The sequence below is a fragment of the Camelus dromedarius genome, chromosome 21 (assembly GCF_036321535.1).
Source record: "Camelus dromedarius isolate mCamDro1 chromosome 21, mCamDro1.pat, whole genome shotgun sequence".
Lineage (NCBI taxonomy): Eukaryota > Metazoa > Chordata > Mammalia > Artiodactyla > Camelidae > Camelus > Camelus dromedarius.
The window spans coordinates 22,584,031-22,598,415 of record NC_087456.1 but is presented as its reverse complement, the minus strand read 5'-3'; the positions used below and the strand labels follow the sequence as shown (position 1 = coordinate 22,598,415).

The following is a 14,385-nucleotide window of genomic DNA, read 5'->3' as shown; positions in this document are numbered from 1 at the left end:
CCTTCTGGGAATTTATCCCCAGAGAAATAACTGAAATTATGAAAAATTCTAGATGTATGAAGATTGTCACTACAGTGTTAGATCAATAAACAGGAAGATGAAAAACTAAATATCCAGCAAGTTAAGCATGGAAAAGTCACTTAAAACACACTTTCTGGAAGGACTATGAGCCAGGTACCAACTACTCTAAGAACAGTGTTAAATGCATGGTAGGATAAAGTTACAAAACGATAATATTAAGTTGTAGGTTGTAACCATTTAGAATATATGGACCTATGAATTGACCTTAATGGAATACATAAATGAAATCAGCAGTGTTAGGAGAGCGAGTAGAGATGTCACTTTACATTTTTTTACATCTCAAGGTTAATACATTTTTATTATAATTTACAACTTTAAAGTACCCATAATATAAACTGTGATAAACGAATGTGAAACTGCTTCCCTGAAGATGGTAAATATGATTTGATTCCTAAAGTGATTAATCTGAAGAGAAAGAAGATTCAAGGAAAGAGTAAACACTATTTATATTAAGTAACTCCAGGTGACCTCCACACACACTGCGTGGTAATTCACGCCCAAGTCATGCCTGAATGAAGACTTGCCCTTCCAAAACTCCAAAGTCACAGACAATTTTTATTTCAAAAGAACAGGTCATAGATTAATTTTTAAGAGTTCCATTTGTCCAGGACATGTATTCACTGCAATTCTAATGTTAATGCTATTAATACAAGAATGATTCATTTCAAAGAGGAATTATTTCAGATTAAAATTTGGAAGACTTTTCCAAGAGGAAATACAGAAAGAAAAGAAAAGGAAAGGAAAGGAAAGGAAAGGAAAGGAAAGGAAAGGAAAGAAGGAAGGAAGGAAGGAAGAAAAAGAAAGAAAGAAAGAAAGAAAGAAAGAAAGAAAGAAAGAAAGAAAGAAAGAAAGAAAGAAAGAAAGAAAGAAAGAAAGAAAGAAAGAGAAAGAAAGAAAGAAAGAAAGAAAGAAAGAAAGAAAGAAAGAAAGAAAGAAGGAAGGAAAGAAAGAAAGAAGGAAAGAAAGAAGGAAAGAAAGAAAGAAAGAAAGAAAGAAAGAAAGAAAGAAAGAAAGAAAGAAAGAAAGAAAGAAAGAAAGAAAGAAAGAAAGAAGGAAAGAAAGAAAGAAAGAAAACTGGCTAGGGCATTTATAAGAAATTTACTTTGTGTCACAGGCTACAGTTTATTCCTTTGATTGAAAACTGATATGAAGTTCCACAGAAAGAAAAAAAGAAACAAGAGTGTAAGAGGTTCCTTGTCACAGAAAGGAAGTTAAGCTTTGCAGTAACACCTTCAGAGTTCTGATTTACAAAAACTCGATTTGCTTAGGTTTACCTAAGGGGGGAGAATATGAGAGAGAGGGAAAGATTGTCCTTTAGAGAAAAAGAACAGTCTGTAAGAGTGGTATAAGTTCTCCATCTTACAACTCACAGGAAACTCACCATAGGGACAGCCGAGTAATAATCCGATAGTAGGATCAGAGAAAAGTCCAGGTGGTTTTGTATTTAGTAACTCCTCTGTGGAGAGGGAAAGGGAATGAATGAAGGAAGGCCCCAGACTACTTCCCGGAAGAGGATGCTGCTACTAGGCTTCCTATAACCTGGTCAAGAAAAACATCTCTTAACACTAAGATATGAGAAAGAGTATTTAATTAAGAAATAGTAATAATGACCAAAACGTCTTTCAGCCTCTCAAACACACAGAGCCATTCAGCCCAACTCTGGCTTACAATACTGGAAGGGGGTTAGCAACGAGATGCAGACCAGTCCGATCTTCCGGGATTTTCGGCCTCATGCTCCTCGGAGACCTGGCTGTCTGCTCCAGTGGTCACTCTGCAGGTAGGGACGGCACCCTGGGAACATGGGTCGGCTAGCGTGGCTCCCTCGCTGTGGGCTGGGCTGCCATCCTTCTGCACTCAGTGTGCTGCCCCGTCACCCCTCTCCCCAGTCTCCAAGTGGGCACCCAACAGAGGTCTCTGCGTAGCCTCCTTCAGGAGTAGCGGGGCACTACATCTTGGAGTCCTTTCCCTCAAAGAGATGCTCTCCAGCCTCCCTGATGATTGGTCCAAACTTGTTACAGTTATCAGATGATCACTGCTTACAGAGACCTATTTATTAAGACTTCTGGGCTGTCTCTCCTGCCTAGAGTTTACTCCTGAGGCCACTAAACTGCTTTATAAAATCTTCAGTTACCATGAGCTACATCTACTAATGTTCTAGTAAAGACCAACGATATTTAAACCTACTTCTACACTAAGCATACCACTTCCACACTAAATGTACTGCTTTTTCATCATGGAATATTTAAACATCAGTATATCAGTTTCTATCAGACATTTAAGTTATTATTTAAAAAAATTATAAAATCATATTCAATGGATTTTTTTTAACATCAAACTATTTCTTTGGTCATGATAGCAAGTGAGTAGAATCTAGAAATCAATGACATAATAGGCTCAATACCAATTTGAACAGCAATATTAAAGGACGTCATCAAACATGGACTATCGCAGCCATTCAGTTGGCACTGCCTAGAGTACACGGTCATTTTCTAAGATAATTACCATTCTGGGAAAAAAATGACACAGCAAATATGAAGTGGTTACTTTAACTGAGGGAAAAATTCATTACATACTGAAAAACAGCTGGTCTTAGATGTCTGATCACACAACCACTTCATATACGTAAACAGGTAACAGTTACCTCCACTGAAACGTGGAGAAGTCATATCTCACCATCACCAGTTACTCTAAAGAAGTTCCTGGTTCTTCTTCCTCTCAATCCCAACTCCTTGTTGACTTCAACATCTTGTATTCACTCACCCGTTAGGATTCACTGAGTACTGACATCACACTGGGAATACAGTGATGAGAAAGCTTGCATTCTTTTGGGCAGAGAGAAGAGACTGATAATAGATGAGCATGGAATACAAAGTGACAAGACAGAGAGTGACAGAGGTGATGACAGGATGGCATGGTTGGGAAAGGCGTCCAGGGAGGGACGTTTGAACTGAGGCTGAAGGAGCCAGCCAGATGTCTCTTGAAACATCTGGAGAAGACATTCCGTGCAAAGGCCCTGAGATGGCAATGGGCTTCGTCTAGTCCATGACCAGAAAGAAGGCCAGTGGATCAGGAGTAAAGGCGCGTGTGAATGAGGGCAGAGAGGTAAACAGTGGCAGCTGATGTGGGGCCTTGTAGGTCAAGAAGGAGTGCAGGCTGAAGAAGGCAGGAAAAGTCACTAGAGGAGTTCTTAAAGTGTGGTCCCCAGGCTAACAGTATCAGCATCCCCTGGGAACTCATCAGAATTCGAAAGTCTCAGGCCCCCTCCTGAATTAGAAAACCTTGGGGTGGGGCCCAGCAATGTCGCTGAAGTTTGAGAACCACCGCATTAGGGGGTTATAAGCAGGGATGTACCAAGAAGCTAGGTTTCTGGGTAATTTGCTGTAAATGAAATATAGCAGTAGTTGTTTCACTAACAGATAACAGCCGGGCATATTCATCTGTACAATATTTAACGTTACAATGTCAATGGTTAGCCCAGTGACAATATCAAAACATCACAGATTTTATACCTGTAACTTATATAATATTTCATCAAATATACTTTAATAAAAAAGATTCATATATCATGGTATTTAATCTTTGCATGTTTTGAATTTCAAGGAATTTCCATTCAATTATAAGAAATATTAAGACCTAAACATATTTTAAATGATCCACTCCACAGTCACAGCCTCAAATCACCAAATGAGAAATCTAGAAAACCCACGCTTTTCCTCACTCCTCTCCCCAGGGTAGGTAGTTCACCTGTTTCCTACACCTTGCGCCTCAGTGTCAAAGTTATCCCTTATCCTTCTAGAATAATTCACAGACCATAAAACTGCCTCTGACCTTCTCCCTCCCACACATACACACTTCCAGCCAGAAGTAAACTTTCTCTTGGCTTCTCTGAGAAGCCACTCACACCACAGCTGTTTGGAGCCCCGTCTGATCTGTCTTACTGGTCGATTAATTCCTTCAAGACAGAGGTTTTGGCCATTAAATGCTTCCTCCCAGTTCTTCTCCTCCTCCCAAAAATGCAATCTTAGTATCTATCTTAGTATCTTACATGGAGCAAATCTGTAATACGTGTTGATACTGTGGTTCGGAGACTCAAAGCTCCCCAGAAGACAGAAAAGTGAACAGGAGACAGGACGTGACAGAGGACGTCCACGTCACGAGGAATCAAGAAGCGTTTATACGTGAACACATGGTGTAACTTCCAAGGGGGCTTTCTCAAAGCCAGACAGTGTCTCACAGGAAGAAAACACAGCATTCTGCTTACTTTAGGATAACTTAAATCTTTTCTCTCCTTTTCAACTATGCCTGAAGCCTGATTTAGATACATTTCAAATTCCAAAATATCCACCAAAGCTGCTCACTTCAGGCTACTCTGCTTTCAATGTGTCATAAACAACACCAAAGTAAAAGAATTTTAAAAAATATACATCCCACTAGTTAATTCCCCGCCCCTACCCCAACCACTCCAAGGTTAACGCTGCTGTGCTTTCTTCAAAACTGAGCGCTGCTGTTTTGTAGGCGAGCGTCTTGTTTCACTTAAAGGTGCTGTTACATGCTTCAGTCTACCTTTCACTATTATTCGCTAAGCACGGTATTTCTAAGATCCATCCGTGATGCCATGAGTACAACCCATCTGCTGCCTCTAGTTCTTCTCTTTCTACCTCGCACACTGGCCCTTCATTTTCAAAGATTTCATCTCTGTGGAAATCTTTGGGAAGGCGCAAAACCCAATAATGGGCATAAATTTAAATGGGCAAGAACTACTCTCACCAAGGAAAATCAAAAATAAGAACATTCATTCACCCAAACAATATTCAGTAATGCCCATGGTGGGTCAAACAGTGTGCTCAGCGTTGGAAACACAAAGACGAAAGAACCAGTCCACGCCCCTAAGCAGCACACAGAGCAACACAGGAGCACCGCAAACAAGTGACACACTTCCTGGTGGCGGGTCCAGTGACGTCCAGAGAGAACAGGAGAAAACTACTCCTTTCAAGGTGGACTACCGAACCAAAAACTGGAGGGTGAGTAAGACAAGCAGGAAGAGGGCCATCCAGGCAGAAAAACATCACACGGAAAGCCACAGAGGCATGAGAAGACTGGCATGCTGTCATCACTGCAATCCTGGAACTGCTGAAACATGAAGGAGGGGGCAAGGCTGGACAAACAGAAGGGCCAGGTCAATTCTCAACCCGTGAGCCACAGGCAAGCTGCAAAAAAAACTGCCATGTATAAAACTTGTTTTACACACACAGAGAGAATTATAGCAAAGTCAGATGGCCCAGACCAGGTTCTGGACAGTGAGATACAACAGGGTGCAACTTACTGTGAGCAAGAGGAAAACATAACATCAGGCCCCACAGTCAGTCCTAGTGCAGGGAGCAGATCTTCCCGAAGGCACCACCACCCCGAGGGAAGGCCAAGTGAGCAGTGGGGAGGGCGGCTCGCGCGATGTGTAAGGCCCTCACACTGCTTCCTCCTTCCCCACGTGGGGCTGGAATTGCTGAAACATGAAGGTTTGAAGTACTGACTTTTCCAAGTTTTGACTCTTTCGATCACTTCCACTGCCCACTGAGAGGCTAAATATTCTGGAACGGAAATATAGCTGGACACAAAAACGCTGAAATCCACTCGGCTAGACAATAAAGATACTTTGTATCTAGTGAAGGAGTTTACATCCTACGCTGTAAACAAGTCAGTCTTGAAGAATTCTGGAGGGGGAAGACACAGATTTCTGTCTCGTAAAGACCAGCACAGAAGGGGTGTGCCAATGGATGAAAGGGGCAAAGAACAGTAAAGGTAAGAAGATAAATAAGGAGAGGATGACCCCAGTCCCGGCAAGAGATGGGTAAATCAGACAAGGTGCATCAGGGGCTGGGGAGCAGGGTCTGTGCCAGTGATGAAACGATTACAGGAGAAAATGGAAGAACGGAAGGAAAGCAGGAAACCACCCAGGTCCCCCGGCCACTGAAAGCAGCAAGCAAAACCTACCAGAGAGGATCCTATCCACCTTCAAAATAGAAGTTATTATCCAGGATAGCCCCCCTTTTCAGGCGATCAACAAATTACCCCAAAATGACCTACTCATTGCAACCTCGCTCGCAGTTATCAGCAAGATGTGGTGGTGCAGAAAAACACTGGCACGAGGAGACCCTTCCTAGGATTAAAGTCAGCTCTGACTTGAATTTCCTAGATCACTGGTTGGTTTGCATCCATCCATAAAATGAAGATACTACTAATTTAAAAAAAAAAAAAAAGATAGGTCAAGGAACTTGCAGGCAAAAGCATTAGAAGCTTCCAGGCGGCGTGGTCAAAACTGCTGTCCAAGGCAGGGCTGTTGTGGAACTTTGTCGAGTTCTGGCTTCTGTAAGGAACCTGATGTGCCCTGTTTTGTTTTAAAGAGCTACGCGGACAGAAGAAGGCTTTCTCTCAGGCTCTTCAGAGCTCTCTAACGACTGCAAAATCTAGTTTCTCTTTCATCCCATGGGGGAGCTTGTGAATATGGAAGCAACTCTCCCCAGCCCTGTGGGTCTGACCCCCAGCCCTGCGTAGGTAGTACTGTTTCTTCTCGCACCCCGGGCTTATGAACATCGAAAGCAAGTCACACACTGTGTGAGTTCACATCCAGTTCACACCCCCAGTGTGATAACACTTTTATTCCTTTTGGGTGGTTTTCTGTAGTCTTCCTATGGCAGGGGTTCTAAGTCTCTCCCACCTTAGCCAATTCTTTGGCCCTGGCACCTCCACAATCCATTCTCTCACAGCGACAGAGGGATCTTCTCCAATCACTCAGATTACATCGCTTTTACTGCTTAAAACTCTTCCAGAGGCTGCCCCATCCCTTCCGTGCAACCTACACTTTCTGCCCCGGCCCACAAAAGCCTACACACTGCACCTCTCCCTCTCAGTTCCTGCCACTCTCACCCCTGGTCCCCGGCCGCCCACTCAGTGCCAGCCTCACGGTCCAAATCACTTCCCCAGGGCCTCTGCACCGGTCCCCGGGCATCCTGCCTACTGGAAACGCTCCTCCCGCAAGTCTTCCCAGGACCAGCCCCTTCTCGTCATCCAGGTCTCAGCAGAAATGTCACTTCCCTGACCGTCCATCGCAGCCATGCGATGTTATTTAGATCCTACGTAACCCTCACGATTTTTTTTAATTTTCCACATTCCCCCCACAACCCTTCATGAAACTCCATTTAAAAGGAAAGCTACCTGAAATCTGTCTTTTTCTTTCTTGTATCCCTGGCACTTAGGACAGTGCCTGGAATACAATGGATATTCACCAAATATTTGTTGAACAGACGTTATGCCCAAATCGCCATCCAAAAACAATCAGCAGGTTAATGAGAAAAAATGAAGAGCAATGAACTGATGTGATTTCACTCAATGTCAGTCCCTAGTTTATTTCTGATAAACTCATCCGATTACATTGAATTACTATCCCTTACTATACAGACAAGCCTGCAGCAGCAAGCGAACACGCTGTCACTTCACCCTATCTTGAGGCCCCACCAGCAGTGGGCATTCCTCCAGGTCACTGCTGCACCTCTCGGGCCCCTGGAAATGACTGAAGAATGACGATGGCAATCTCATGGCAGACGCTGCGTCTCCCTGTCCTCCCGTTTCCCAACACGCCTCCTCCACTCTGACCCTCTCCTCCCACCTTCACGCCCTATTTAAGATACCATCTAAAGAAAGACTATCCAACACCCCTCATACAAAAGAGATAATCATTACACCCCTTTTCTTTCCCCGCAGATGTGGAAGAGCTGAGATCTCTACAGAAGTATTAGAGGCAGAAAAAAATAGTATCACAGAGACATTTACTTTACACAGCGTGAGGTCAGCTCCACGTCAGCTGAAACTTGATAAGAGAACCACTTACCAATCTTCTCATCCAGTTTGGATTTAAATATGGGACAATATCTCTGTTTTCTTCTTTCTGCGTCAAAAATAATTATAGTTATGCTCTGAAGAGCAATATTTGAAGTTGTCATTAGCCAAAGGAACATCATGACTACTGTTAAGTATATGAAAACATTCTGATCTGGGCATTGCCGTCTCCAACAGAACAATTCTTCACAGGTGGACCTGGTTCACATCTCATTTCTGCCAGTGACCGGGGAGTAAGTTACTGAAACCCTGTGCACTTCAAATTCCTTATCTGTTGAATTAGAGGGGGAAGCCTCCCTCCCAGAGTCATAATGGGATTAGACGGATGAGCAGCCTAACCTCGGGGCAGGTGCTGGGCACAGAGGGGTGCTCAGGAGAAGCTCCCACACCATCCTGGGTGGGAAATGGGAGCACAGGGCTTTCAAGCGCACTGGTTCACAGAGAAATTGTTCATTTCACTGTGGAACATCAGCAAATTGTTTTAGCCATGTTTACTATTACCACTAGCAGTTTAAACTGGTATTCTACAACACTTTACTCATTACTGTTCTCTACTGCTTTTCTAAATGTGTGCCTTAGGGATTTCTAGTTGAAATGTTTGAAATTTAAATAAATAGCACTAAATTATACATTTGTTTCTAGAAGAACCATTGAAGTATGCATTTCAAAAGGGAAAGTTCAGTATTGACTGGCCCCATGAACACTTTCAGTGAAAATCTGGTCCAATTAACCAAATAACTTGTTTTGGGATAAATTTTATGTAGAAAAAAGCAAAAAATGATCACACTTGCTGAGTCTGCAAAGCTACTTTTCCTGCATATAATCTGATTACGGTGGGAGTTTGTATTTCTTTGATAAGATAGTTTTCTTTTGATAAGACAGTATGCAGAGTGTTTTAAGAATCCCTACCTCCTTGATGCTCAGTGATCCTGAAGGATCTCCTAATGACTAAGACCTTTTGGCACTCCCCCACAAGATGTAAAATTTTACTCATTCCTACCACTCCAGCATAAGTACACATCTCATACACAGTCCGTCATCTGTGTTTGCTTTTCTCAATTACATCTGATTAAAGACAAATATGCTGTTCAGTACCTAGCACACCATCAAAAGAGAAGTATTTAAATAATGTTTGACTTAAGTGGCATGAGCTGAAAAGAACACACTGGATTCCTAAATTCTATACCCCACTCTTCTTATTCTTTACATATTTGTCAGTAGAGAAGGCTGGTGCAAGGTTTATACCAGGTGATGGCACATCATACCAACGTGTACTGGTACGCAGTTACTCTATTTGAGCTGAAGAGAGGCTGGACCTCACATGAGCTGCAAGAATGGCTCAGTGTTAAGTCAGCGCTAGAAAGAGTTTTCAAGGATTCTCACACACTATGGTAGATTACCAAGAGAGAAAGGTCTACAGTATTCCTTAAAAGCTCCAGAAAAGAGAGGTTTTGTTTTATTGTTTTTACTGTCTGCTGCTAGGGGCAGGGGACATGGAGAGAGAGAGAAAATAGTTCTTCCTAGAAGCAGTGTATGAATAAATGACCCTCCATGTTCCCCCCATAAATAAGTTAATTTTTTAAACATAAGCAGGTGTACATCTGTGCTATGTCTTTTTATAAAGTCTAAATCTGGTTGCGCTGAAACCAGGTAAAATTATCAAAATGCTTGAATGCTCTTCAGCTTTTAATTAGTACAGCAGAAATCACAAGGCAACAAACTTCACTGTAACACATGAAATGTGAGAGACTTTGCACATTTTTTTAAATAGATGATTTGTTTAACAACCTTTGAAAATCACAATTCTATAGAGAACCTACCTTAAACCTTATTCTGGAATAAAACCTAAGCTAACTCACCCCATTACCACTCAACAACAAAAAGGGATTCTTTCAGCACTTGGTATAATCCTACAAACACAATGTTCCAAAGCTATAACCTGAAAGGTCTGGAATATCAAAACACAATCTCAGTTTAAGAAAATGTGTGCAAATAAAACCAGCCTTCTACATGAAAATAATTCAAGCATTTCAGTAGAAGCTAAGCTCTTGGGCTGTGGAGCTGACCAAGATACCTATAGCCACCTTTATTAATGCATAAATCCCACTGACCAGGTATCAAACTTCTAAAGGAACTACTGAGAGATCCCACTTTTTTTTGGTCCTAGACTCCCCAAACTAGAAGCTCAAATAATCAGGTATTATTTCACAGCATCATAGAACACCTAGAAATAATTATGATGTCTCTGCAGCACTGAAAGATAAAATGCCAGAAACCTAAAAATAAATCATTAGTTCAACTGAGCTTTTGAAAATAAAGCTATTATTTTCTTGCAAATATTACCTCTGTTAGGGCTACACGATGAAATTCGTTTAAACAGAATACTAAATTAAATCATCAGAAAACCTCTTCTCCAAGTCATTAGAGATAAGAAGTCCATTACTATCTAATTTAAAATATTAATGTAAATATAAAGCTGCAAATATGGGATTTAAATGTAAAATTATTCTTTGTGTTATTTCCTCAAACCGAATGCACTGTCAATAGAGGGGCCACCAGGCACGTGGCTATTTAGATGTAATTAAAATTAATTTTTTTTAATTCAATTCCTTGGTCCCATTAGTCACATTTCAAGTGCAGTAGCAGTGGCTGGCTGGCGGCTACCATACCGAACAGCACAGACACAGCTCATTTCCATCACAGCTGGATGTAAACACCAAAGATACGACATCTATCATTCAGACAGGCAAATTCAAGTCCTCTGGCCTTCCACGTGGCACTGCAGAATACTATGCACGATTTTGTGTTTAGATTTTTTTAATTTACATTTCAACAGCAGATATAAACAGAAATTTTTATAAAACTGTATCTAAAAAGAACAGTGAATGCTTTTAGAGTTAGCTAAGCTCCTTCAGAAAACTATTTTTGTTTGAATATAATTCTTGGCAAAATAAAAGCAATGAAAAGAAGATATCTGATATAATTTTAAATAGCAGAGAAATTTTGCTTTTAATGATGATTTCCCTTTTTGATCAGCAAACACAGTATGAGAGTGGCTCACTAAAAAGCCGTGCTGTCAAACTGCAAATGACCCTTTCTTTAATGAAGAAAAGTAAGGTGTCAAGTATGAAAGATTAATCAGTTTCTCCCCACCAAGCTGTGGAAATATCACAGAACCAGACATATATCTGAAAATGAGCGTAATTATTACACCCATTCCTGCAGTAGCCTATTATTACCTCTATTGTGATTCTCAGCACTTGTCTACTTATTTTTATTTAGTCTGCTAAAACGCATTCTCCTCTTCTGGTTTTGGGTCCAATTATCACTTCATGTCCCACATGAAAGAAAACCACTTGATTCTCTACCGTTTGGTGAGAAAACACACGAACACAATTTATTTGCACATTTTTAATATAATGCAGTCTAAATAGCAAATTGCTATCTTTAGCAAGCCTTTAAAAGCAAATCAAAAAAAAAGTACTCAATGCCACAGACCTGTACACTTAAAAATGGTTATAAAATGGTCATTTGTGATGTACATTTTATCCCAGTAAGAAAGTCTATCAAGGCAACTACCTACATTCCCAGACTATCTATTTTTTCATATCAAGTATAACGCTTTTCCTGATAAATTGGTTAGAGTTTTTCAAAATAATAAATTTGAAATCTCACTCGATGCTGGAATAAAAATTCACATTAAAAGCTAAAAAGGAGGGAGGTGGGTACCGCTCAGTTGTAGAGTGCATGCTTAGCATGCATGAGGTCCAAGGTTAGATCTCCAATACCCAATTTAAAAAAAAAAAAAAGCTAAAGAGAAATATATTTAAGACAATAGCCTTATTTTCAAGTATTTCAAATATTACACGGTAAAGATACATATAACATGAGGTTACTAAATGGAAGTTCGTTTCGTATTTTTATGTCTCGCAAGTATAGGAATCTCCAGTTTAACCAATTTTGCAAAATCAGGAGCAGAAACTCTTATCTAGCACCATTCCAAGCAAGGCAATTAGGCACTAATTGCTTCATAAACAGTCACTCTAATCCTCACAATTACCCTAAGAGCTAGGTATTATTCTCATCCCCATTTCATAGATGGTGAAACTGAGGAACAAATCATTAAAAAAGGAAAAAAGCCTATGGTCATAAAGGTAGGAGCTGAGCAAATACTGAAGCATTAGTCTGTTCAAAGCTGGGGCACATGCCGCACACCACACTGAGTCTCATTAAGATTCCACTGACACTAGGAAAGGCAATCAGAAGAACCATGCTGCTAAATTAAATACAGTCTAAAGAGCTACATAACTTTTTATAAATTGTGATGATCTGGTTTGTAGTTGGCAGAAGGAAAACTTTCATAAGTGTTTATTTAGAAAGCCCAAAGGACACCATAACATACAATGGATCTTTAAGGAAGAAATCACGTTGCAACAACTAACACTTGCCTTGTTCCTATTTTTAGGAAAAATTCACAGAAAACTTGCAGAAGTTATTTCAAGGCAAAAAAATGTGAAACCACGGAATAAAGAATTTTAACAGCAAAATCCCTACCCTCATCCATTGTTCATATTTTAATTTGGGGCATTCATATCACAAATCTAACTTCGTAACCAGGTATTAAACTAAAACAGGAGGGATAATGTTACACTTTCAAATTCCTTGCATCCTGGCAGGACAAGATATCTCAAACCATATGAACTCAATTATCAATTCCAACAAATTAAGTCTGTCCAGCATGTGAAATTTTAGAATGCCCTCCCATGACACAAACAGGGGGTTAGGGGACAGAACATTATATCCTACATCTGTGACTACAAATAAACATATCTGTGGTCACTGATTCCACAGATTGTATAAAAGTAAAAGAAAAGTTGTTTTTGTGTTTGAAAAAATGAAGCCATTAAGAAAACATCGGATGACTGCAAGAAGATCTCGTTTCAGTGGGAGAGGTTTAAGTACAACTTCCTAGAAGAAACACGCTACTCAAGCCTGCATGAGCCACTGCAATCCTCCAGATTCTGCAACCGTTGAAGGAAAGGGGCATTTCAAATGTCTCAAACCTGCTGTTCACCTGTGGCCTGGCGGCCACGTCAAGAACCTACGGAACCTATGAAGAACTCACTAATCTGCTCATAAGTCTCGCTAAAACAAGCTGTGGAAAACAGAGGGAGCCAGGCAAATATGTTTCACTGCGATCAAAAACTTTGAGGTTGCATTTATTAAAACCCGTTTCCAAAAAGAGATAGAGCAGCTTGGCTGCTATTAGATACAAAGATCGAAATTCAACTAAAGATAGAGCAATGATACGCTTTTCAGTATGTATATTTCACTCCAACTTAAAGTTGTTTGTTGTTGGGTTTTTCTTTAAAGACAAAGCAAATAAGATTCCTGGTTCCCCTGTTCTTGACCTTCAAGAACAGCAAAGAGTCAGGACCCAAACAGAGAGAAAAAAGAAAAGTTTGAGTGGCTGCCCCACCGACTCTGGAGCTGTTGCTGGGACCCCTCCCTTCAGTGAGGGTCTCCCCGTTCCCGCACGCCGGAGTTGGGGTGGGGAGCCCGCCGGAACGAGCCGCGGCCGCTCCCCCGAGGTTCACAAGGCGTGGGCCCCCCGCGACGCGGACTCCGGCCCCCGGGCTCCACTTGGGACCCGCACGAAGGCGCGCACCAGACCCCCGCCCGCGACCTCGCACACTTCCGGCCCCAGCCCCGGCCCCCAACCAGCCCGCCAGCTTACCGGCATCATTTTGGACCCAAATCGCATCGAAGCGGGTGGCCAGACCGAGCCTGGAGCCGAGCGGAGGCGCCCCGGGGGTCGCGCGGAGCGGGGGAGGGGAGCGCAGAGGGAGGCCGCCCGGGAGGCGGCGGACCTGTTGCAAGGAGGCGGCGAGTGGCGGGGCGGCGCGACGGTCCGCACAGCTCTCCCCGAGGGCTGGGGCGCCACTGAGCCCCGGGCCACCCCCGGCCGCGCCCCCGACGCGGCTTTGTCTCCTCAGCGCTCGCGACGGCCCTGACTCCCTCCTCCACTCCGAAACCAACTAACCCCGGGGCCTGGCCCCCGCCGAGCCCGCGCCGGCTCCGCCCCCCGCGCGGGGCCCCGCCCTCGGCGCGCGAGACTGGCTGGGGGAGGGGAGGCCGCGGGGGTGGAGCCGCGCGCGCCTGCGCGGGCCCGCGGTGAGAGGGAGGTGAGCCGGCGGGCGCGCGCCCGAGGCGGCGGAGGCCGGGCCGCCTTTTCTTTCTTTGCCTTCGGACGACGCGCCGCCGGAGGCGCGCGGCGGAGCGACTGGAGCGCGCGCTTCCAGGAGGGGCGGGGAATGTGAGGCGGCGCCTCGCGAAGACAGAATAAGGAAAGACGCTGTAGGAGCCTGGGGGCTTCGGCCGTCGCCTCCCTGCGGTTTCGAACTGTGCCAGGGG

General features: G+C 42.9%; 1 protein-coding gene across 2 annotated transcripts in view; it reads right to left on the bottom strand.

Moving 5' to 3' along the window:
- Positions 1–14,009, bottom strand: part of TP53BP2 (tumor protein p53 binding protein 2) — a 54,320-nt gene extending 40,311 nt beyond the window's left edge. The window contains exon 1 of one of the 2 annotated variants that reach the window (XM_031438436.2): positions 13,709–14,009. In XM_031438436.2, the coding sequence (XP_031294296.1) occupies positions 13,709–13,735 (27 nt within the window). In that variant the 5' untranslated portion in view covers positions 13,736–14,009. Of the gene's footprint in view, positions 1–7,963; positions 7,984–13,708 lie in introns of those variants that run through there. The other variant, XM_064477274.1, reaches the window with a different exon arrangement.
- Positions 14,010–14,385: the final 376 nt, after the last annotated feature.